At 43.0% G+C, this 25,848-nt stretch overlaps 1 protein-coding gene across 5 annotated transcripts in view; it reads left to right on the forward strand.

The window, feature by feature from the left end:
* DOCK4 (dedicator of cytokinesis 4) overlaps positions 1–25,848 on the forward strand; it is a 517,521-nt gene that overhangs the window by 334,836 nt on the left and 156,837 nt on the right. For all 5 annotated transcript variants that reach the window (XM_077265059.1, XM_077265063.1, XM_077265060.1 and 2 more), the window contains 3 exons: positions 3,271–3,329; positions 10,524–10,672; positions 19,813–19,898. In XM_077265059.1, coding sequence (XP_077121174.1) covers positions 3,271–3,329; positions 10,524–10,672; positions 19,813–19,898 — 294 coding nt within the window. The remainder of the gene's footprint in view (positions 1–3,270; positions 3,330–10,523; positions 10,673–19,812; positions 19,899–25,848) is intronic.

Genomic DNA, 25,848 nt, shown 5'->3' on the forward strand with positions numbered 1-25,848 from the left:
GGGCTGCTTTATACTGTGTGTCTGGGGGCTGCATTATACTGAGCGTGGAGAGGGGCTGCATTATTCTGTGTGTGTATGGGTGGGGGGCTTCATTATACTCTGAAGAGGCTGCATTATGCTCTGAGTGGGCTACATAATACTGTGTGTGGGCCTGCATTATACGCTATGAGGAGGCTGCATTATGCTCTATGAGGGAGCTGCATTATACTGTGTGTGAGGGGGCTGCATTATACTGTGTATGGGGGGCTGCATTATACTGTGTGGAAGGGGGTTGCATTATCATGCATGGGCTGCATTATACTGTGTGCGTGGGGCTGCATTATACTGTGTAAGGGGGCTGCATTGTACTTTGTGTGTGGGCTGCTTTATACTGTGTGTGGAGGGGGGCTGCTTTATACTGTGTGTGGAGGGAGGCTGCATTATACTGTGCGTGGAGAGGGGCTGCATTATACTGTGCATTTAGGGGGGCTGCATTACACTGTGTGTGTGGGGACTGCATTATACTGTGTGTGTGTGTGGGTTGCATTATACTCTGAAGTGGCTGCATTATGCTCTATGAGGTGGCTACATTATACTGTGTGTGGGCCTGCATTATACGCGATGAGGGGCTGCATTATGCTCTGAGGGAGCTGCATTATACTGTGTGTGGGGGCTGCATTATACTGTGTGTAGGGGCTGCATTATACTGTGTGTGGAGGGGGTTGCGTTATCGTGCATGCGTGGGCTGCATTATACTGTGTGTGGGGCTGCATTATACTGTGTGTGGGGGACTGCATTATACTGTGTAGGGGCTGCATTATACTGTTTGTATGGGGGCAGCATGATACTGTGTGTGAGGGGCTGCATTATACTGTGTGAGGGGCTGCATTATATTCTGGGGAGCTGCATTATACTGTGTGAGGGGCTGCATTTTACTCTGAGGGGGCTGCATTATTCTGTATGTGAGGGGGCTGCTTTATACTGTGTATGTGAGGGGGCTGCTTTATACTGTGTGTGTGGGGGGCTGCATTATACTGTGCATGGAGGGGGGCTGCATTGTACTGTGCGTGGAGAGGGGCTGCATTATACTGTGCATTTAGGGGGCTGCATTATACTGTGTGTGTGGGGACAGCATTATACTATGTGTGTGCGAGGGCTGCATTATACTGTGTGTCGGGGGCTGCATTATGCTGTGTGGAGGGGCTTCATTATACTGTGTGTGGGACTGCATTATGGTCTATGAGGGGGCTACATTTTGCTCTATGAGGGGGCTGCATTATGATCTATGAGTGGGCTACAGTATATTCTATGAGGGGGCTACATTATATTCTATGAATTGGCTACATTATATTCTATGAAGGGGCTACGTTATACTGTGTGTGTGGCGCATTATACACTATGAGGGGGCTGCATTTTACTCTCTGAGGGGGGCTACATTATACTGTGTGTGTGGTGGGCCGCACTATACTGTGTGAGTGGGGGCTGCATTTTTCTGTGAGTTGGAGGTTGCATTATACTGTGTGGGGGGCTGCATTATACTGTGTGGGGGCTGCATTATACTGTGTGGGGGGCTGCATTATACGGTGGTGGGCTGAATTATACTCTTGGGGGCTGCATTATGCTCTGAGGTGGCTGTATTATACTCTGAGGGGGCTGCAGTATTCTCTATGAGGGAGGCTGCAGTATACACTTGAGGGGGGCTGCAGTATACTCTGTGAGGGGGCTGCAGTATACTCTGTGAGGGGGCTGCAGTATACTCTGTGAGGGGGGCTGCATTATGCTCTATTAAGAACCATGGTTAGTGCATTAAACTATTGTACTATACCGAACCTGCAATATATTGTATCGAGGACTATCTGTGCCTATCATTCTTCCTCAGCCGGAGTAAAGAGGCTGGGAAACAAGCGTCGAACGACTTCATTATTATCGATCACGCTCGTTTAACAGTCTGAACTCAGCGCATGTAAATACAACAGAAATGTTTCTGTGTGATGGTGCAATATGTGAGCATTTGGGGCCCCTCTTTAAACCTTTGCCCAGAGCCCCACTTTGTCTAAAACTGACCCTGCATGCCCCCCACATCATGGAAGTGGCTGAGTGAAAACATGGCCATGACCAGCAATTTTTCCTCCCTCTGACTCCCAAACTCCCCTTCCACCCTGAGAAAAAAATGGAGCTAAAATCCATGCTGGTCAATACAAGACAGATTGACAGTGAAGTGTGAGGTTGCAGAACATATTGTAATCTATGGAGAGGGGTGAGTAAGGAGCAGCTTAGTGAGGAATCAGTCGGACACAGGTAGATCCAACTACACAGCTCTGCATGTACTGTGTTTAGGAGACATAAAAACACCCCTGATGAAGAAGGATGGTGTCCTTTGAAATGCGTTGGTTTTTGGTTCTGATGACGTCAGACCCATTTCTGAGTTCTGATTTTCGTCACCCAGGCTGTACCCCCCACCAACCTCTCTACTACCGGCTGGAGCGCACTGCCAGCTTTCTAACTCTGACACCTGGAGGGCACCTGCTGCTACAGGAGGAAGCTACCCAGGCTTTTTACCCTCCCCAGGCTTATTACCCTCCGCACAGAGCATGTGCTACTACTAGACCCTAAACACGTGTACCGCGTTCACCACTAGTGCAGTAAGTAGTTCATGATCACCAATAAGTAGGTAATTAAGAGGTAATCGTTTGCACACAGGACAGTCATCCTATACCCAAGGCTGGAATGTGGCACTATTTTCTTATATTATCACTTTATATGTCCACCCATTTACCCGTGACTATTTTCATACAGGGCATATACCTGCCACTTAGGGCTTTAGCGCGGTATCTTCTTATTTCATAGACTTCAAAACATCTATGCCCCACCCACTAGCTCAGAGAGAAATGAAGATGGAGCCTGCAGAGAGACAAATTTGGGAAAATGCAGAATATAAGTGATATAATGACCAGTATTTGTGTTTTTCCTCATGTACATATACATGACAGACTATTCTGAAAAATTAAATGATAGAGGAATGCATAAAGAGCCTTTTAATATTGAGTGTATTTCAGTTAAAAAAAAATCCTAAGTAACTATCTTAATAGATACTGGTTAAAGTGTACATTTCATAATTCTATATTTTTAACTATTACAAATAAGGCCTGTCTATCCAACTGATCATAACTTGGCACATTTATATTATGTGAATGCTCCGCAGGGTATACAGCTCCACAAACAGTATTTGTCTCTTTATTATTGCTTCTGATGCTGCTTTTAAGGAATACTTGATGTTTTTCATTTCTTTAGATACGGAGACATGCGTGTGACAATGGGCTGTGAAATCTTCAGCATGTGGCAGAATTTAGGTAGGATTATCCTTCATTTTTATTATTTGGTATTTTATAATGAAACTGCAATATCTGGCTGTCAAGAGGTTTTTGATCATAAAGTAGGCATACTTCAGTTGCCTGTATGAAAAAATTATACACACTGACTTGCTGGAGCAATAATATGGTGCCTTGATACATACTTCATTTGCCTTTATGAAAAAACCCACTTGTATTGCTCTGATTTATCACAGCACTCTTGACAGCTGTAAGTGGCTGTTACATGGTTTGGTAAAGGATTATCTGCTGCCTACATCTGTTTCTGACTCATTATCTGTGATATTTTATCATTCTGAAATGTGGAAACCTGCAACAGGAAGCTGATAAAATGAGTTAAAGTAGCATATACGGTAATCATGACCTAACTGTATTATCGGAAGCACTCTCCAGGCTACAGATAAGAATTAACCATGTGGAATATCAAAAGCTTTGACAGATCATAGAGCCTAACTTCAATCATGGAGGAAAGCACTTGCCCCTCCTTCGTTTTACTGATTGGTCTGGATCTCAGCACCTGAATCCCCCACTTATTACTACTTCTGGAATGTTTTCTGAAAATCTAGTTACCCTTTAATTTATAACATTAGCCCAGAATGTCTAGAGCTATAAATGTGCAGATCAGCATTTAAAAGAGGCTGTTGGACCTTTTTCACATCTTCTGTTGTTGTGTTGCTACATGGATTAATGAATGCATATACCGTATATACTCGAGTATAAGCCGACCCAAGTATAAGCAGAGACCCCTAATTTTGACACAAAAAACTGGGAAAACTTAATGACTCGAGTATAAGCCTAGGGTGGAAAATGAATGCAGCAGCTACCGGTAAATTTCAAAAATAAAAATAGGTACCAATAAAAGTAAAATTAATTGAGATATCGGTAGGTTAAGTGTTTTTGAATATCCATATTGAATCAGGAGACCCATATAATGCTCCATATAGTTCATGATTGGCCCCATAAGATCCCTCATACAGTTCATGATGAGCCCCATAAGATGCTCCATACAAAATACGCCCCATATAATGCTCCATAAAGTTTATGATGGGCCCCATAAGATGCTCCATATTAAAATATGCCCCATATAATGCTGCACAAAGGTTAATAATGGCCCCATAAGATGCTCCATAGAGACATTTGCCCCATATAATGCTGCACAAATGTTGATTATGGCCCCATAAGATGCTCTATAAAGATATTTGCCCCATATAATGCTGCATAAAAGTTGATTATGGCCCCATAAGATGCTCCATAGGAAATTTGCCAAATAGTGTTGCATAAAAGTTGATTGCCCCATAAGATGCTCCATAGGAAATTTGGCCCATATAATGCTGCATAAAAGTTGATTATTGCTCCATAAGATGCTCCATGGAAACATTTGCCCCATATAATGCTGCATAAAAGTTGATTATTGCCCCATAAGATGCTCCATAGGAAATTTGCCCCATAAAATGCTGCATAAAAGTAGATTATGGCCCCATAAAATGCAGTTTATGCTGATATTATTAACTGTACAGTATATCTGCTGCTGCAATTAAAAAATAAATAAATAAATAAATACCTTTCATCGCTGCCCGCTGCTCCTCCGCTTCCTCCGCAGTGACTTTTCAGGCAGAGGGCGGCACGCACACTAACACGTCATCGCGCCCTCTGACCTGAACGTCACAGACAGAGGACGCGGGAGAAGGAGCCTCGCGGTGGAAAGAGGAGAGGTGAATATCGCGCAATACCCCCGTTATGCTCACCTGCTCCTGGCGCGGTCCCTGCACATCCCTGGTTCTTCGGGCGCTGACAGCTTCTTCCAGCGTTGAGCGGTCACCGGTACCGCTCATTACAGTAATGAATATGCAGCTCCACCCCTATGGGATTGGAGTCGCGTCCATATTCATTACTGTAATGAGCGGTACCATGTGACCGCTCAACGCTGGAAGAAGCTGTCAGCGCCCGGAGAACCAGGGACGTGCAGGGACCGCACCAGGAGCAGGTGAGTATGATTAAACAGCTGCCGCTCCCCCTCCCCTGCCGACCCCCTGGGAATGACTCGAGTATAAGCCGAGAGGGGCAATTTCAGCCTAAAAAAATGGGCTTAAATTCTCAGCTTATACTAGAGTATATATGGTATTTAGTTTTATGCTGTCCTTACTCAACGAAACCTATGTTGGAGTCAGTATGAAATTTATTTGTTCACACGGAAGATAAAATACCTCTGTCAGCAACCTATTCCTCTCTCCATTTTTCCAGTGTGTTTCTACACTGTCCAGTCAGTACGAGGGGTGTGTTTCTGCACTGTCCAGTCAGTACAAGGGGTGTGTTTCCGCACTGTCCAGTTAATGAGGGCTGTGTTTCCACACTGTCCGGTTAGTATGAGGGGTGTGTTTCCACACTGTCCAGTTAGTATGAGGGGTGTGTTTCCGCAGTGTCCAGTCAGTACGAGGGGTGTGTTTCTGCACTGTCCAGTCAGTACGAGGGGTGTGTTTCCGCACTGTCCAGTTAATATGAGGGCTGTGTTTCCACACTGTCCAGTTAGTATGAGGGGTGTGTTTCTACACTGTCCAGTCAGTACAAGGGTGTGTTTCTACACTGTCCAGTCAGTACGAGGGGTGTGTTTCTACACTGTCCAGTCAGTACAAGGGTATGTTTCTACACTGTCCAGTCAGTACGAGGGGTGTGTTTCTACACTCTACAGTCAGTACGAGGGGTGTGTTTCTGCACTGTCCATTCAGTACGAGGGGTGTGTTTCTACATTGTCGAGTCAGTACGAGGGGTGCGTTTCTGCACTGTCCAGTCAGTACGAGGGGTGTGTTTCTGCACTGTCAAGTCAGGACGAGGGGTGTGTTTCCTCACTGTCCAGTTAATATGAGGGCTGTGTTTCCACACTGTCCTGTTAGTACGAGGGATGTGTTTCTGCACTGTCCATTCAGTACGATGGGTGTGTTTCTACATTGTCGAGTCAGTACGAGGTGTGTGTTTCCAAACTGTCCAGTCAGTACGAGGGGTGTGTTTCTACACTGTCCAGTCAGTACGAGGGGTGTGTTTCCACACTGTCTAGTTAGTATGAGGGGTGTGTTTCCACACTGTCCAGTTAGTATGAGGGGTGTGTTTCTACACTGTCCAGTCAGTACAAGGGTGTGTTTCTACACTGTCCTGTCAGTACGAGGGGTGTGTTTCTGGCTGCCCTGTCCATTCAGTACGAGGGGTGTGTTTCCAAACTGTCCAGTCAGTACGAGGGATGTGTTTCTGCACTGTCCATTCAGTACGAGGGGTGTGTTTCTGCACTGTCCATTCAGTACGAGGGGTGTGTTTCTACATTGTCGAGTCAGTACGAGGGGTGTGATTATACACTGTCCATTCAGTACGAGGGGTGTGATTTTATATTGTCTAGTCAGTACAAGGGGTATGTTTCCAAACTGTCCGGTCAGTACGAGGGGTGTGTTTCTACACTGCCCAGTCAGTATGAGGGGTGTGTTTCCACACTGTCCAGTCAGTACGAGGGGTGTGTTTCTGCACTGTCCAGTTAGTATGAGGGGTGTGTTTCCACACTGTCCAGTTAGTATGAGGGGTGTGTTTCTGCACTGTCCAGTCAGTACAAGGGTGTGTTTCTACACTGTCCTGTCAGTACGAGGGGTGTGTTTCTGCACTGTCCATTCAGTACGAGGGGTGTGTTTCTACATTGTCGAGTCAGTACGAGGGGTGTGTTTCCAAACTGTCCAGTCAGTACGAGAGGTGTTTTTCTACACTGTCCAGTCAGTACAATGAGAGTGTTTCTACACTGTCCAGTCAATACAAGTGTTGCATTTCTACATTGCCCAGTCAGTACGAGGGGTGTGTTTCTACACTGTCCTGTCAGTATGATGGATGTGTTTCTGCACTGTCCATTCAGTACGAGGGGTGTGTTTCTACATTGTCGAGTCAGTACGAGGGGTGTGATTATGCACTGTCCATTCAGTACGAGGGGTGTGATTTTACGTTGTCGAGTCAGTACAAGGGGTATGTTTCCAAACTGTCCAGTCAGTACGAGGGGTGTGTTTCTACACTGCCCAGTCAGTACGAGGGGTGTGTTTCCACACTGTCTAGTTAGTATGAGGGGTGTGTTTCCACACTGTCCAGTTAGTATGAGGAGTGTGTTTCGACACTGTACAGTCAGTATAAGGGTGTGTTTCTACACTGTCCTGTCAGTACGTGGGGTGTGTTTCTGTACTGTCCTGTCAGTACGTGGGTTGTGTTTCTGCACTGTCCATTCAGTACGTGGGGTGTGTTTCTGCACTGTCCATTCAGTACATGGGGTGTGTTTCTGCACTGTCCATTCAGTGCGAGGGGTGTGTTTCCAAACTGTCCAGACAGTACGAGGGATGTGTTTCTGCACTGTCCATTCAGTACGAGGGGTGTGTTTCTGCACTGTCCATTAAGTATGAGGGGGTGTGTTTCTACATTGTCCAGTTAGTATGAGGGGTGTGTTTCCACACTGTCCAGTTAGTATGAGGGGTGTGTTTCCACACTGTCCAGTTAGTATGAGGGGTGTGTTTCTGCACTGTCCAGTCAGTACGAGGGGTGTGTTTCTACACTATCCAGTTAGTATAAGGGGTGTGTTTCTGCACTGTCCAGTCAGTACGAGGGTTGTGTTTCTACACTGTCCATTCAGTACGAGGGGTGTGTTTCTACATTTTCCAGTCAGTACGAGGGGTATGTTTCCACACTGTCCAGTCAGTACAAAGGGTGTGTTTCTACACTGTCCAGTTAGTATGAGGGGTGTGTTTCCACACTGTCTAGTTAGTATGAGGGGTGTGTTTCCACACTGTCCAGTTAGTATGAGGGGTGTGTTTCTACACTGTCCAGTCAGTACAAGGGTGTGTTTCTACACTGTCCTGTCAGTACGAGGGGTGTGTTTCTGGCTGCACTGTCCATTCAGTACGAGGGGTGTGTTTCCAAACTGTCCAGTCAGTACGAGGGATGTGTTTCTGCACTGTCCATTCAGTACGAGAGGTGTTTTTCTACACTGTCCAGTCAGTACAATGAGAGTGTTTCTACACTGTCCAGTCAATACAAGTGTTGCATTTCTACATTGCCCAGTCAGTACGAGGGGTGTGTTTCCACACTGTCCTGTCAGTATGATGGATGTGTTTCTGCACTGTCCATTCAGTACGAGGGGTGTGTTTCTACATTGTCGAGTCAGTACGAGGGGTGTGATTATGCACTGTCCATTCAGTACGAGGGGTGTGATTTTACATTGTCGAGTCAGTACAAGGGGTATGTTTCCAAACTGTCCAGTCAGTACGAGGGGTGTGTTTCCACACTGTCTAGTTAGTATGAGGGGGTGTGTTTCCACACTGTCCAGTTAGTATGAGGAGTGTGTTTCGACACTGTACAGTCAGTATAAGGGTGTGTTTCTACACTGTCCTGTCAGTACGTGGGGTGTGTTTCTGTACTGTCCTGTCAGTATGTGGGTTGTGTTTCTGCACTGTCCATTCAGTACGTGGGATGTGTTTCTGCACTGTCCATTCAGTGCGAGGGGTGTGTTTCCAAACTGTCCAGACAGTACGAGGGATGTGTTTCTGCACTGTCCATTCAGTAGAAGGGGTGTGTTTCTGCACTGTCCATTAAGTATGAGGGGGTGTGTTTCTACATTGTCCAGTTAGTATGAGGGGTGTGTTTCCACACTGTCCAGTTAGTATGAGGGGTGTGTTTCTGCACTGTCCAGTCAGTACGAGGCGTGTGTTTCTACACTGTCCAGTCAGTACGAGGGGTGTGTTTCTACACTATCCAGTTAGTATAAGGGGTGTGTTTCTGCACTGTCCAGTCAGTACGATGGTTGTGTTTCTACACTGTCCATTCAGTACGAGGGGTGTGTTTCTACATTTTCCAGTCAGTACGAGGGGTATGTTTCCACACTGTCCAGTCAGTACAAAGGGTGTGTTTCTACACTGTCCAGTCAGTACGAGGGGTGTGTTTCGACACTGTCCAGTCAGAACGAGGGGTGTGTTTCTACACTGTCCAGTCAGTTTGAGGGGTGCGTTTCCACTCTATAAAGTCGGTACAAGGGATGTGTTTCTACACTGTCCAGTCAGTACGAGGAGTGTGTTTCCACACTGTCCAGTCAGTACGAGGGGTATGTTTCTACACTGTCCAGTCAGTATGAGTGGTATGTTTCTACATTGTCCAGTCAGTACGAAGGATGTGTTTCTACACTGTCCATTCAGTACGAGGAGTGTGTTTCTACACTGTTCAGTGAGTACGAAAGATGTGTTTCTACACTGTACAGCCAGTAATTAATGTGTAGGGATACACCTCTTTAACAAGAGACATGGTAATATACAGTAATGTCACACATTTTCTAGAGGATTAATAGAGGAACAGCATCGCATAAAGTCAGAAGAGAAGATGAGCCAGTGTTAATTAATGATTAATACGAGCAAAACAAATCTCAAAGGAATGTACCGTTTCTCTTTAAGGTGGTTTATCTGTAGATAGTTTGAGAGAATTTTTTTTTTTTTTCATTTAACGATAAGACCATATCTAAGTCGCAATTTAATTTCCATTCAGAATCATTTTACATTGGCTTATGTTCTTTTTCAATTGCGAAAAACTTTGATACTTGACGAGTGAGCCTAAATCAGCGGTGACTATAACCAGGCTCGGACTGGCCCACGGGGTAACAGGGCAATCCCCCGGTGGGCCCCTGTGCAGATCTTGGCCCCCAACCACCCTGTATGAGCAGCACTTGGCATAATTCACTTGATTCACTCTGTACTGAAAAAAGAAGCATCTCATCATTAATTAACCAAACTACCCAGTGTATTATTAAATAGAGATATAGGTAAATTTGTGAACGGGGTAATGTAATATTTGTATGCAGGTGAAAAGTGGGCTCCCCAAAGTCGATGTTACTGGTGGGCCCTTCACACCCCAGTCCGACACTGACTATAACTCTGTACAATATGGTGTGGGTTCAAGGATGGACCAAACAGAAGAGAGACCCCATGCAAGAACAATATTTGGGCCCTTTGCAGTCCAATAACTCATCATAATGCACAGTTCCACCAGCTTTGGAAGTTTAAGTGGGTCCCCATGTCTCTTTGGTTCCTGTGCAACTGCCCTGCTTGCTACAATGGTATGTCCACCTCTTTCTGAGATTTACAGTTGCTCATTTTCTCTAGTAACTGAAACTATTACTTTTTGCAGGTGAACACAAACTTCATTTTATCCCAGCCTTAATTGGTCCATTCCTAGAGGTTACTTTGATACCCCAGCCTGACTTGAGGAATGTAATGATCCCTATTTTTCATGACATGATGGACTGGGAGCAAAGAAGAAGTGGCAACTTTAAACAGGTACCTAATATATATAAAATATTGTACCATACAAGTATTTAGACTAGCTAATGAACAATAGAGGTTAAGATGGCGAAGCCTGAAATATACTCACTTTATTCAGAGCTTAAAGGGAACCTGTCAGCAGGATTGTGCACAGTAACCTACTGACAGTGTCAGGTCGGCGCCATTATACTGATTAATATGATACCTTTGTTGATGAAATCCATCTTGTGGTTGTTGTGTAATCTTTATTTTCAGTTTTCAGTAAATGATATGTTCGTGCTACGGGTCGGCCTGTGGGGGGGGGGTCTTCATGTGGTGCTCTGATTAGATAGTCATAATGCAGCCTGCTGATCAGGGAATCCCTCTGTGACCTGCCCTCTAGTTTATATAATGAACATTATATATACATTTTAAAATAAATAAAAAAAAACCTTCTGCAGCAGGTTCCAGCCGTGGCACCTGTGCTGCAGCATAATCACATGTGTAATGTGCATATAATTATTATTGTTGAAGTTATTATGATATTTAAAAAAAGAAAAAATTCATTTGAAAATGGCTCCCTGCCGGTAGCAGCTTTCGGTGTATATAGAGGTGATCCAATAGCTGCTACTGCCAGGCGTGGCCGGTGCCATCTTAGAGGAGGAAGCAGTAGCAGCTATTGGATCACCTCTATATGCACCAAAGCTGCTACTGCGTGGGCGCCAGTTTCAAATGGATTTTTTTTTAATAGGGTAACCTCAACCATAATAATTATATGCACATTACACATGCGATTATGTTGCAGCACAGGTGCCACGGCTGGAGCCTGCCTGCAGAAGGGTTTTTTTATTTTAGCATGTTTGTATATATAATATTCATTATGTAAAGTAGGGGGCAGGTAACTGAGGGATCAGTGACCTGTCCGAAGCCATACAGATGAATATATAAGCAGAGCACCACATGAACCGCCCCGGAGCACGAGCATATCATTAACTCAAAACTGAAAATAAAGATTAATCCCTTCACGACATGCGCCGTACTAGTACGGCGCATATCATGTCTTTATCTTTGCTGCGGGCTCCGGTGCTGAGCCCACATTTTTCCTGTCACATGTCAGCTGTTTTGAACAGCTGATATGTGTCCCAACAGCCGCCGGTGGAATCGCGATCGCTGACAGCAGCATTTAATGTGATCGTGCCGGAATCAAGTCACTAATCCCACCATCGGTGGGGGTCACCAATAGGTCAGCATGACAACCAGAGGTCTTCAGCAGACCTCTATGGTTGTCATAGCCAGATCGCTATAAGCGCTGCCTGGTGGTCGGCGCTCATAGCAAGTGAGCATTTCTGCTACATACAGGTGATCTGATCATCGCCTGTGTTCAGCAGAGGCGATCAGGTTATCACAGCTTCTAGTCTCCCATGGAGACTATTGAAGCATGCAAAAAGTAAAAAAAAAAAAAAAAAAGTTTTTAAACATATTATACCTTTTTTTTTTAAATATAAAAGTTCGTCACCCCCCATTCAAAAAAAAAATATATAAAAATACACATATTTGGTATCGCCGCATTCAGAATCGCCCTATCTATCAAGCTTTAAAAAGAATTAATCCAATCTGTAAACGGTGTAGCGAAAAAAGAGTCAAAACTCCAGAATTACGTTTTTTTTGTTGCCGCAACATTGCATTAAAGTGCAATAACTGGCGAACAAAAGATCGTATCCACAACAAAATGGTATCATTAAAAATTTCAGCTCAGTACGCAGATAATAAGCCCTCACCCAGCCCGAGATCATGAAAAATGGAGACGCTACTGGTCTGGGAAAATGACACATTTTTGCAAAAAAAAATTATTTTTAACAAACTTTGGAATTTTTTTTTACCATTTAAATAAAAACAACCTACACATGTTTAATATCTGTGAACCCATAATGATCTGGAGAATCATAATGACAGGTCAGTTTTAGCATTTGGGGTACATGGTAAAAAAATCCAAAAAAACAGTCGTGGAATTGCACTTTTTTGCAATTTCTCCGCACTTGGAATTTTTCACTGTTTTGGAGTAGACAACATGGTAAAACCAATGGTGTTCAAAAGTATAACTCAACTGCCAAAAAAAGCCTTCACATGGCCATATTGATAGAAAAATAAAAAAGTTATGGCTCTGGGAAGAAGGGGAGCGAAAAACAGAAATGTAAAAAACGAAAAAGGGCTGTGGTGTGAAGGGATTAAACAACCACAAGATGGATTTCCTCAACCAAGGTATCATTTTAATAAGTATAACAACGCCGACTTGACACGGTCTGTAGGTTACTGTGAGAAATCATGCTCACAGGTTCCCTTTAAAGCAGATACCAATTTCACAATGCATGCTGCACATGTTTTAGATGTGATGATGTTGTACTTACTTTGAAAATCTATGTGAGAATGGCTCTATAATCCTTTTAAGTTTAAAATCAAGTTCCCCCCATTTAGCCTGATTGACAAACTCCTCAGTGTCCCTCCTCCCTGCTACTGTTGAAATCTCAAATTGCTCAGTGTAAATCAGCGCAGCTGTAAATCCGATTGGGTGGGTAGAGAATGAATACACTTGGACTCATGAACTCTCTCACTCTTTAGGCAAATTTATAAAATGCTTATTTTAATGTCCGTATTATTCAGCCATACTGACATGGATTTTCCTAAGTAAGTACATCTGCCTCATGAGACCTAAGGGACCTATTTAATACTGTCTGCAGTTTTTATTGTGAAATATGGTGATAGATTCTCTTTTTAATAGAAAAGCTACTGAGTCTTAAATGGTCTAAGGGTCCAAGGCCCCTGGGCATGGAAGGCCATTAAAAGTTCCTATTAGAAAGACATGCAAGACCGCCCCAATATTTTGTCTGACCTATGTGTACTGTATTATGCATATTTATTTAGGCCCACAATACAAATTATGCTATAAATGTAAAGCATGAACTGACAATTTGAGAAATAGCCGCAAACACTACTGATTCCCAGAATGGTGGCACCAACCTTCACACCAAACTCACTTTTTGGTTTCCAGTTATCAGGGGAATGTTGGATGTGTTCTGAAGACTCCTCTTGCCCAGGAGACTGTAATTACTGTAAGGTCTGCATCATTTTTCATACAGTTTTCTAGGAGGTCATGACAACCACCCTGAGTATACAGGCAGGCTTCAGCTGTATGCAAGAAGACACTTATGGCTCCCCGATCTTTAGGACTTTGCCTGTGTTTATAGGTTTTGCCTGAAGTATGCCTTTAATGATTGCCCGTCAGCGGTTCAGTCTGTTCATAGATTTTCATTTAGCAGTATTTTTTTTGTTAGGTTGTAATGGTATTTTAGTGATCACAGACTTGTATACATTATCAGTATCAGTTTCAAGCACTTTATTGAACAGGAGACATAATCTTGGATCAAAGTGGCCTGTATTTATTTAGGCCAAACAATTTTGACACTCCAGTACGTTTCCTATTTTCCAGCTCAGAGGTTTGCTAAGTGTTCCAAGTACTTTTTCAGCTCCCACTCGATTTTTCTCCTGCTGTCTGAAACCATTTCTTTACACCCACCATCATGCTGCTCCATAGGAACATCGATTTGAAACATTGTTTAACTCACACACAATAAATGACTTTGATTTCTATGCAGGAGCAATGCTGTTAACCCTTGGGCTGTTATCCTCCAGTCCATGGTTATTAGTAGCAATCACTTAGTGGCAAAGTGACTGTGCCTATTGGAAATAAGTGGTATTTACTAATTTAGGGTACGTCTGCTTGATTACTAAATCCTTAACATTCTAGCGAGCTACACATTAAATCTAACTCTCTTATTGATATGCAGAGTAAATCATTTCTTCTAATCAACTACTCTATGGTTTGTACTTTCCAGGAATACGTAGATACGTATGAATGTACATGAACGTTTTTTAAGGCTGTGTTCATGTCGGTGTTGCCAAAAAAAGTAATTTTCTTTGTTAAATTTACAAAATCCTTATGCCAGTTACTGATAGTGGTCTATCAGGTGCCATTGGTGGTCTCCATATGACAGATGCACTTCAAAGCCATTGTTTTCGTAAGGCCCCTTTCACACATCAGTGTTTTGCCGTCAGTCACAATCCGTTGGCTCGACGGATCCGTCGCAGATCAGATCCATAGTTCGACAGACCGCAATCTGGGGTCTATGGGCTGATTCATCAAACAGTTTACACCAGTTTTCTGACATAGGAATACTTGAAATGGCTCTCCATTTTTGTGAATCTCAGTGCTAGCCAAATGCAGCAGCTTTTTGAAAAGTGGCCGCAGCTCAGCGCGTCTAGCAAATTTATTATAATGCGCTACAAAGGTGGCGTAAATTGCATCAAATGTATACATGGGCCAACTTTATTAAATGTAATCTGTCAGTAGGATCAACCTTACTAAGCTCTTTGTATGGGCATTTGAGTATTAGAAAGTTGAATAAAATTATACATTGATATCTGTGATCTGATGTTTTATTCCAGAGTAATTCACATTTTTCTTAATATTTAAATGAGCTGTTAAGATCTATGGGCCAGACATAGATTTCCCTGAGAATTTATCTCCCATGCTTATTTTGATCCCTTTCCGACATTGGACGTAATAGTATGCCCACTCGAGGCTCCCCCATGTTTGGTAAGTGCTCCGGCGCTGAGCCCGCACCTTTCCGAGCACATGACAGCTGATCTATGCCGCTGACATGTGCCTGCAACAGGCGCAGGTGGAATCACGATCCACCCGCGGCTTTTAACTAGCTAAATACTGCTGTTAATCTTTGACAGCGGCATTTAACTCGCGCTTGCCGGAAGTGTTTTGCTAATCCTGTCCTTAGGTAACCTCATCACATGATCACTGGTCACCGATGGATTGGCATGACAACCAGTGATCTCCAGCAGAACTCTATGGTTGTCATTGCTGGATTGCTAAGAGCACCACCCATAGCAAGTGAGCATTTCTGCTACACACAGGCGATCTGATTATTGCCTGTGTGTAGCAAAAGCGATCAAAGTACTGCAGCATCTAGTCTCCATAGAGACTATTGAAGCATGCAAAAAGTAAAAAAAAAATATATATATAAAAAATGTGTTTTTAAAAATATAGAAAATACAAATCATCACCTTTGGCCTCATTCATAATAAACAATAAAAAAAAAATCAAATATACACATATTTGGTATCACCGCGTTGAGAATCGCCCCATCTATCAATATAAAAAAGATTGCTAAATGGCGTAATGAGAAAAAAATTTAAAACGCCAGAATTTTTTGGTCGCTGCTACTTTGCAATAAAATGCAATAACTGGCAATCAAAAGACCCAGCCCCAGATCACGAAAAATGGAGACGCACCAGGTCTCAGAAAATGCTGCAATTTTTTTTTTTTAAATAAATTTTGGATGGTTTTTTTTCACCACTTAAATAACAAAGAACCTAGACATGTTTGGTATCTGTGAAGTCGTAATGACCTGGAGAATCATAATGGCAGGTCAGTTTTAGCATTTATTGAACATGGTGAAAACAAACATGTGGAATTGCAATTTCACCGCACTTTGGAATTTTTTTCCCGTTTTCCAGTACACAAATGTTAAAACCAATGGTGTTGTTCAAAAGTACCACTTGTCCTGCAAAAAATAAGCCCTCACATGGCCATATTGGCGGAAAAATAACAAAGTTATGGCTCTAGGAAGAATACCCCTGGTTGTTAAGGGGTTAAATTAAAGGAGGTGTTACCAGTGTGAGACATGTAATGACTGACAGCCTGCTTTCCTAACCTACATATCTCACACTGGTAACGCCTCCTTTCATTTAAAATAAGCTTTGGAAGCAGATTTTCTGGGAGATCTATGTCGACACAACGATTTTAACGGGTCATTTACAGATGAAGAAAAGCGTGGATTTCTTGACAATAAAACACCAGACTGCAGATATGAAGGTAGCATTTTATTCAACTTTTTATGACCTACATGCCCATATAGATGGTTTAGGAAGGTTGATCCTACTAACAGATGTCCTTCAAGTCCTTCTATTGAATTTGGTGCATCTTAGCCTAGTGCACATTTAATCAAGACTGACTTTCAAAATGCTACTCTTCATGAATCTGCTCATAAATTTCTTGAATATGGGCACATTTGCATTCCACAAATTGTCAAAATCATCATCTAGCAGTGAAGAACTAGCATGCCAAGACATGACCACCAAATCTTTTGTATAGATAAAGACTTGATGTTTGAGCAAAGAGTAGAGTTTGGAAATCACATGAATTGTAAAATGAGAAAACATTTAGTAAACAGATAAATTAGTGAAGATTTCTGAAGAATCCTTTGGATTCTTGTAATATAAAAATACATTTCACTTAACGCATTAGATTGATTGCACAGAATAAGGATAGGTACAGTTGTGTTCAAAAGTCTACATATCCCGGCAGAAGTTTTGCTTTTTTGGCCTTTTTTCAGAGAGTATGAATGATAACAACACCAAAACCTTTTCTCCTCTCATGGTTAGTGATTGGGTGAAGCCATTTATTGTCAAACTAATGTGTTTTGTCTTTTTAAATCATAATGACAACCCAAAACATCCAAATGACCCTGATCAAAAGTTCACAACCACCATTTATTAATGCCGTGTATTGCCCCCTCTAACATCAATGACAATTTTAAGTGTTTTGTGGTAGTTGTGGATGAGGTTCTTTATTTTCTCAGATGGTAAAGCTGCTCACTCTTCTTGGTAAAAAGCCTCCAATTCCTGTTAAATTCCTGGGCTGCCTAGCATGAACTGCGCGCTTGAGATCTTCCCAGAGTGGCTCAATGATATTGAGGTCAGGAGACTGAGATGGTCACTCCAGAACCTTAATTTTGTTCTGCTGTAGCCAATGACAGGTCGACTTAGCCTTGTGTTTTGGATCATTGTCATGTTGGAACGTCCAAGTACGTCCCATGCGCATCTTCCGGGCTGATGATTGCAAATTTGCCTCCAGTATTTGCTTTTAAACATGCTGCATTCATCATTCCTTCAACTTTGAACAAGTTTGCTGTGCCTTTGTAGCTCACACATCCCCAAAACATCAGCGATCCACCTCCATGCTTTGCAGTAGGAATGGAGTTCTTTTCGTCATAGGCCTGGTTGACCTCTCTCCAAATGTAGCGTTTATGGTTGTGGCCAAAAAGTTAAATTTTGGTCTCATCATTCCAAACTACCTTGTTCCAGAAGTTTTGAGGCTTGTCTCTGTGCTGTTTTGCGTATTGTAGGCGAGATACTTTGTGGCATTTGCTCAGTAACAGCTTTCATCTGGCAACTTGACCATGCAGCCCATTTTTCTTCAAGTGCCTTTTTATTGTGCATCTTGAAACAGCCACACTTCTAGTTTTCAGAGAGTCCAGTATTTCAGTTGATGTTAAATTAATTGTGGGTTTTTCTTTACATCCCGAACAATTTTCCTGGCAGTTGTGGACGAAATTTTTGTTGGTCTACCTGACCATGGTTTTGTTTTTACAGAGCCCCTGATTTTCCATTTGTAAATCACAGTTTGAATGTTGCTGACTGGCATTATCAATTCCTTGGATATCTTTTTGTATCCCTTTCCTGTTTCATACAGTTCAACTACCTATTCCCGTAGATCCGTTGACAATACTTTTGCTTTCCCCATGGCTCACATTCCAGAAATGTCAGTGGCTGGATGAAAGATGCAAGAGTCTGTCTGGATCCCAGAAACTTACTCAGCTTTTATGCACACACACTGATTACAAGATAACAGGTCACAGGTGAAGATGTTACCTTTAGTAGCCATTCAAACCCATTTGTGTCAACTTCTGTGCATGTTATCAGGCTAAAATCACCAGGGTATGTAAACTTTTGATCAGGGTTATTTGGATGTTTTGGGTTGTCATTTTGATTTAAAAAGAGAAAACACAGTAGTTTGACAATAAATGGCTAAACCCAACCACTATCCATGAGTGCATAAAAAGTTTTGGTGTTATCATTTCATATTCTCTGAAAAAAGGCCAAGAAAGCAAAAATTCTGCCTGGGTATGTAAACTTTTGAGCACAACTGTATACTAATGTAGAGATGAAGACCCTGATCCCAGTGATGTGTGTTATTACTAGAGGACTAGTAAACCTGCTGCTAAGTGGTCCTTCTTACTCATGATCTCTACATAACCCCACCCCTGTGTGCACAGTGTACACAGAAAGCCGTCAATCAGTGGTGAGGGTTTTCAAAGAATTGCGGATAAGACAGTAATTTTATCAAAACTTGAGAAAGTAGCCCAGTAGGTGCTATGTTGCTGGGCCGATGGTCTGTACATAAGATGGGGTAGCAAAAACTCAGTGACCTATTCCTTTTAAAGGTGAAAGGCTTCAGAAAATTGAACCCTTTAATAAATGCATGTTGGCAATATGATATTTTCTGCATTGTGTTGTTTAGTCAGTTACTTTCACAGAATTGTGTAGAATGTGGGTTGTATTGGAAGATTTGTGAAACGTGACCCCATTTAGTGTGTACACTTTCTGTGCTCCAGGGCTTTCTCTAGTAGCTTAGCCTTGCTGCAGTGTAACGCTCAGATCTCGGATGGATCGCTCTCCATATTGCCGGTATATGTGGAACCTATGTATATATACCAAATCTGAGAAGTCGCTGCCTGACTTCTGACCTGTGCACCGCAGCCGTAGGTGAAGCCATTTCTGTACTGGACACATTTTTTTTTGTACTTTTTCTCAATGCCAAGTTCTTCTTCCCCATAAGTGTTTTATACAGTTACATGAACCTTTCTTCCTGCATTATTTGACCATGAGTTCTAAAAATCTGATGTTCCTTTCCATTAAGTTAAGGGGTGTGAATGAGGAGTAAGATGTAAAAACCCTGAGGTGCTGGAATGTGCGCTGTGTGAGCCGGAGCCCTGCAGGAGCAGGCATCTAGTGCCGGCTGCTCTCCTCTCTGCCAGAATCCATATATAGCTGGCTGCCTAAGCATCAGCATCCTCTGCTGGTACTGTAACGTGACGAGCAGTGCTGAGAGCCTTCTCAGGGAAGGGTGACAGCTTAGCACCGTAGACAATATGACCTATGACAACTGGATGCAGAGTTTTGACTAAGGGAGCACACAGCGGGCGCTGCGCCCCGGAGACATACTGGCACAGTAACACAAAGCACCTTTTATGTTTGTCTTTGAGGTTGAAGCAAAGCTAATTGATAAACTGGATAGCCTGATGTCTGAAGGAAGAGGTGACGAAACGTACCGGGAGCTCTTCAACAGTATGTAAGTAATACTCCATCCAATGTATATCTGACAGATGTGGATGTGGAACTAGGACAGTAGTATGGAAGCTACTGTATGGCTGTGTGGGGGCTGAGTTGGAGTATATGACATTTTCTAGGGAAGGTAAAAAAAATAGGGTGACTGACAGATGCTTCATTTAATGTGTTGGTTTAAATAGCCAAGAAAATGCGGTTTGTCATCTGTGTGTGTTTTTCCTAATGATTTGTTGCTTTTAGCACTGTCATACTGCATGTGTATATTTACATATATATGGATATTAGATTCCAAACCCAAGACTGCTTTTCTTGCTGTCACAGGAGTATTGGTGTAAGCATATGGACAGGCATATCTCCTGCTATTTCTGTATGGGCATCTGCTTCTGTCCGCTCTCATGTACCTGCATTGTGTGATCTGTCAGGCAGAGAAAGCATATACAGGAGCGCTTAGTGATCGGCTTTATCTAATGAAATACCATTAATAGATCACCTCACCGGAATAACCTCTGCTTATATCATGAGAGCTCCAGGTTTCAGAATCCAAGTGTGGAGCGCAGTACATTGCAGAGGATTTAATTTGACAGCAATGCAACAATGTAACATAGGATTATTTATGTACTTTTTTGTTCTCTAATTTCAGATGAATGGGAACAATATAAAAGGCCATTCCAGGATAAATCCAATTTTAGAGCCATGGCTGAACTAATACAGTGCAGTATTTGAGGTCTATTTAGGAAAACATATCTTTTTCTCGTTATGTGGGCAGCGGTTGGCAGCAACAAATGTAGTGCAGCTGCCACCTGAAACAAATTGTAGTACAGTAAAGAAGAGTCTTAGTCTTTGTAGTAAGGCGGCAATGCTAGTGGTGCATTAAGTTCTTTCTATCTGAATGCAGAAACAAAAACAAATCGATGGCTGTGTTACCTACATTTAATGTAGAATACATAGTTACATGTTAATATGGTTAAGGAAAAAAACAAACCCATGTCCATCAAGTTCAACCAAGTGATGGGAAAGTAGTGCCATGTACAATCCAGTTTAGTTTAGGTTACATAGTTAATACTGTGGGAAAGAAAAGATACTGTCACGTGCACAATGCATGATTCAGTCTCCCCAAGAGCTTACACTTCCCACCTGACCCAAATTGTTCATCTGATGGACCAAATATCAAACTTTTTACACATTTTCATAAGCATTGTTATTTTCTTCTCCATAAGCTTTGTTTCAAACCTTCAGCGGTTCCCACTGTGATCAGCTCTTGAGGTTGCCTATTCTGTAGACTCTTTTTGTATAGGCAAATTGTGTACTTGTACAAGTTAACCATGCCCCCCACCCAGGGCCGGCTCCAGGTTTTTGAGGGCCCCGGGCGAAAGAGTCTCAGTGGGCCCCCCCCCCTTTAACACATACCACGATTCATGATGCCCAGATACAGCAGAGAAGTATAGGTATAGTACAATGCCAGATTTCACTTCTTACATGAGTGATAGCTATTGTAAATTCTGCAGTGTATATATACAGGACAGGAGGAGTGGTACTGTGCAGTGTGTATATACAGGGCAGGAGGAGTGGTACTGTACAGTGTATATATACAGGACAGGAGGAGTGGTAATGTGCAGTGTATATATACAGGACAGGAGGAGTGGCATTGTGCAGTGTATATATACAGAACAGGAGGAGTGGTACTGTGCAGTGTATATATACAGGACAGGAGGAGTGGTACTGTGCAGTGTATATATACAGGAGGAGTGGTACTGTACAGTGTATATATACAGGACAGGAGAAGTGGTACTGTGCAGTGTATATATAGAGGACAGGAGAAGTGGTACTGTGCAGTGTGCATATACAGGACAGGGAAAAGTGGTACTGTGCAGTGTATATATACAGGACGGAAAAAGTGGTACTGTGCAGTGTATATATACAGGACAGGAGGAGTGGTACTGTGCAGTGTATATATACAGGACAGGAGGAGTGGTACTGTGCAGTGTATATATACAGGAGGAGTGGTACTGTGCAGTGTATATATACAGGAGGAGTGGTACTGTGCAGTGTATATATACAGGAGGAGTGGTACTGTGCAGTGTATACGGTATATACAGGACAGGAGGAGCGGTACTGTACAGTGTATATATACAGGAGGAGAGGTACTGTGCAGTGTATATATACAGGAGGAGTGGTACTGTGCAGTGTATATATACAGGACAGGAGGAGTGGTACTGTACAGTGTATATATACAGGAGGAGTGGTACTGTGCAGTGTATACGGTATATACAGGACAGGAGGAGCGGTACTGTACAGTGTATATATACAGGAGGAGAGGTACTGTGCAGTGTATACGGTATATACAGGACAGGAGGAGCGGTACTGTACAGTGTATATATACAGGAGGAGAGGTACTGTGCAGTGTATATATACAGGAGGAGTGGTACTGTACAGTGTATATATACAGGAGGAGTGGTACTGTGCAGTGTATATATACAGGAGGAGTGGTACTGTGCAGTGTATATATACAGGACAGGAGGAGCGGTACTGTACAGTGTATATATACAGGAGGAGTGGTACTGTGCAGTGTATATATACAGGAGGAGTGGTACTGTGCAGTGTATATATACAGGACAGGAGGAGTGGTACTGTGCAGTGTATATATACAGGACAGGAAGAGTGGTACTGTACAGTGTATATATACAGGAGGAGTGGTACTGTGCAGTGTATATATACAGGAGGAGTGGTACTGTACAGTGTATATATACAGGAGGAGAGGTACTGTGCAGTGTATATATACAGGAGGAGTGGTACTGTACAGTGTATATATACAGGAGGAGTGGTACTGTGCAGTGTATATATACAGGAGGAGTGGTACTGTGCGGTGTATATATACAGGACAGGAGGAGCGGTACTGTACAGTGTATATATACAGGAGGAGCGGTACTGTACAGTGTATATATACAGGAGGAGAGGTACTGTGCAGTGTATATATACAGGAGGAGTGGTACTGTACAGTGTATATATACAGGAGGAGTGGTACTGTGCAGTGTATATATACAGGAGGAGTGGTACTGTGCGGTGTATATATACAGGACAGGAGGAGCGGTACTGTACAGTGTATATATACAGGAGGAGTGGTACTGTGCAGTGTATATATACAGGAGGAGTGGTACTGTGCAGTGTATATATACAGGACAGGAGGAGTGGTACTGTGCAGTGTATATATACAGGACAGGAGGAGTGGTACTGTACAGTGTATATATACAGGAGGAGTGGTACTGTGCAGTGTATACGGTATATACAGGACAGGAGGAGTGGTACTGTACAGTGAATATATACAGGAGGAGAGGTACTGTGCAGTGTATATATACAGGAGGAGTGGTACTGTGCAGTGTATATATACAGGACAGGAGGAGTGGTACTGTGCAGTGTATATATACAGGACAGGAGGAGTGGTACTGTACAGTGTATATATACAGGAGGAGTGGTACTGTGCAGTGTATACGGTATATACAGGACAGGAGGAGCGGTACTGTACAGTGTATATGTACAGGAGGAGAGGTACTGTGCAGTGTATACGGTATATACAGGACAGGAGGAGCGGTACTGTACAGTGTATATATACAGGAGGAGAGGTACTGTGCAGTGTATATACTTCAACAGCCGCCCAGCCCAGGCCCCCAGCACCTGTCCTGTATATATATTATATACACTGTATCTATACAGGCTGTGCTGGGGGCCTGGGCTGGGCGGCTGCTGTAGTATCTATATATATATATATATATATATCAGCTGCAGCCGCCCAGCCCATGGCCGCCCCAGGTCACCCAGTCCCAGACTGTCAGAACATACAGCAATATAGCATTGCATTCACTCAGGTGCTGGTAGGAGTTCCATCTCCTCCGATAAGTTCAGGAGTGCACACAGCCAGGAGATTCAGAGCAGGAGAACTCTCCGCCCACAATGTCACGCTGGCTGTGTCCTTAACCCCTATGTGTGCCTGGCCCTGCACTGACAGTGAGAAGATGCTTGTGCCAGCGCAAATTGAAAGGGTAGAAAGGGTTAAAGCAGCCAGATGGCTCTATGACTGTGTGAGTGGGCCCCCCTGTCTCGTCAGGGCCCCGGCACTTGCCCGGGTAGGCCGGGTGCTGCCGCCGGCCCTGCCCCCACCCCCATTTATTCATTTCCACTCAAGACTAAATATAATTCATTCTTTTAATCTTCCTCATAACAAAGATCTTCCATGTAGTGATGAGCGAGCGAGCTCAGATAAAGTGTTAACACACTTTTGTGCTAATAGAGTACTATTTTCGCGACACCGTGGCTGCATGTCTCGAGGCTGTTGAACAACTGCAACACATGAAGGGCTTGCCTGTTTGTTAGACAATCCCTGCATGCGACTGTTGATCAGCCATGAGACCTGCGGCCACGGCAACGCAAACATAGTATTCGAGTACACCAAAGATACTCTTAGCACACGAGCATGCTCAGATAACACCTTATCCAAGCACGCTCGCTCATCACTAGTTCCATACCATCAGTTCTGTGGCTCTTCCTTGTATTTTTTTCTAGCTCCAGGACAATTTTTTAATGAAGTGGTGCCCAGAACAAAATTGCATATTAGGTCACACTAAAGTATAAAGTGGTAGTACATCATCTCTGTGTCTTGACTTCATACCTCTTTTAATACATGCCCATATCCTGCTGGCCTGAGGAGCCACTTTATAACATTGCACGATGTTATTCAGTCTATGATCAGCACGTTCTCCCAGATTCTCCTCTACAAGTGACTCTCCTAGTTTTATTTCATATGATGCCTGCACATTATTAGTGTCTAAATGAATGACTTTACCTTTCTCCACATTGGGCATTCATGTGGGAGATTAGGCTCCAACACTCAGTTTGTCCAAGTCAACCTATAACTTTTGAAAGTCTTCCATAGACTGCACTATACTGCCTAGCTAGTTGTCAGCTTCAAAAATAAACATTATTATTGATCCTGTCTTTTATATAACACTGAACTAACCAGAGACCATTCAGAATAGCAGTTATTCACCACAATTGTAAACCTTACATTCTGAACTTACAGACCTTAATGTGTTCATTAGGTGCCTGCATGGAACAGTGTTTAATTCCTTTGCAAATGTAGAGTCCAAAACACTATATTCATAGATACCCCTGTCCAGGTTGCTACTCACCTCCTTAGTAAGCCTTGTTTCACTAGAATTACTAAATGTTTGTCTTTTTCTCCCGTTTTTTTACAATCTCATTCATTATGGGCACTAAAGCCCTATTCACCTTTTTAAATTTTGCGAATGTGTTCAAGAAGAGTTTTATCTTTTCTTTGGATAGCACACATACCCCTTATAATCGATGATGAAGAAAACGGCTGCACTCACCAACCTTCGGTAACAGGTCACTCTTTATTCAGTCCATACAAACTCGGCACGGGGGTGTGTGTACACAGGGTAATGCGGCGGCTGACCGATGGCCGTTTTGCACCTGTCCGGTGCTTCAACGGGTTCAGTGAGTGTGCAGGAAATGACGCTTTAAGAAGGACACACACAGCGTGCGCCTCCCTCCAGCTTCAATCCGCCCACCACTGGTACACTAAACACTAAAAGTATTTAAAAACAATGAAGTTAAAAACAAAAGCACTCACCAAAGGCATAAATCTTAATATTACAACTATCTAAGCGTTCTCTTCTTACTTATGTGCGGTTATATGGCGGGACCACGGCTATGGTAATTAGCCCACTATTCTCATTCATTATGAGTCCGATTTATTCTACACAGAAAAGACTACGCTCACCATCGGTGAAGAACCGGAGATCCTAATAAGGGGGTAAAATTCATATATTATACTATATTATCCCCCTATCATCTCGTAGCAGCTACATCTAATGGGCATTGGCTCACATCCCTCTGTATGGAGCTAAAAATAGGACTATCCCCACCTTCCAATGTTACAT

Source organism: Ranitomeya variabilis, chromosome 5 (genome assembly GCF_051348905.1).
Source record: "Ranitomeya variabilis isolate aRanVar5 chromosome 5, aRanVar5.hap1, whole genome shotgun sequence".
NCBI classification, from domain to species: Eukaryota; Metazoa; Chordata; class Amphibia; order Anura; family Dendrobatidae; genus Ranitomeya; species Ranitomeya variabilis.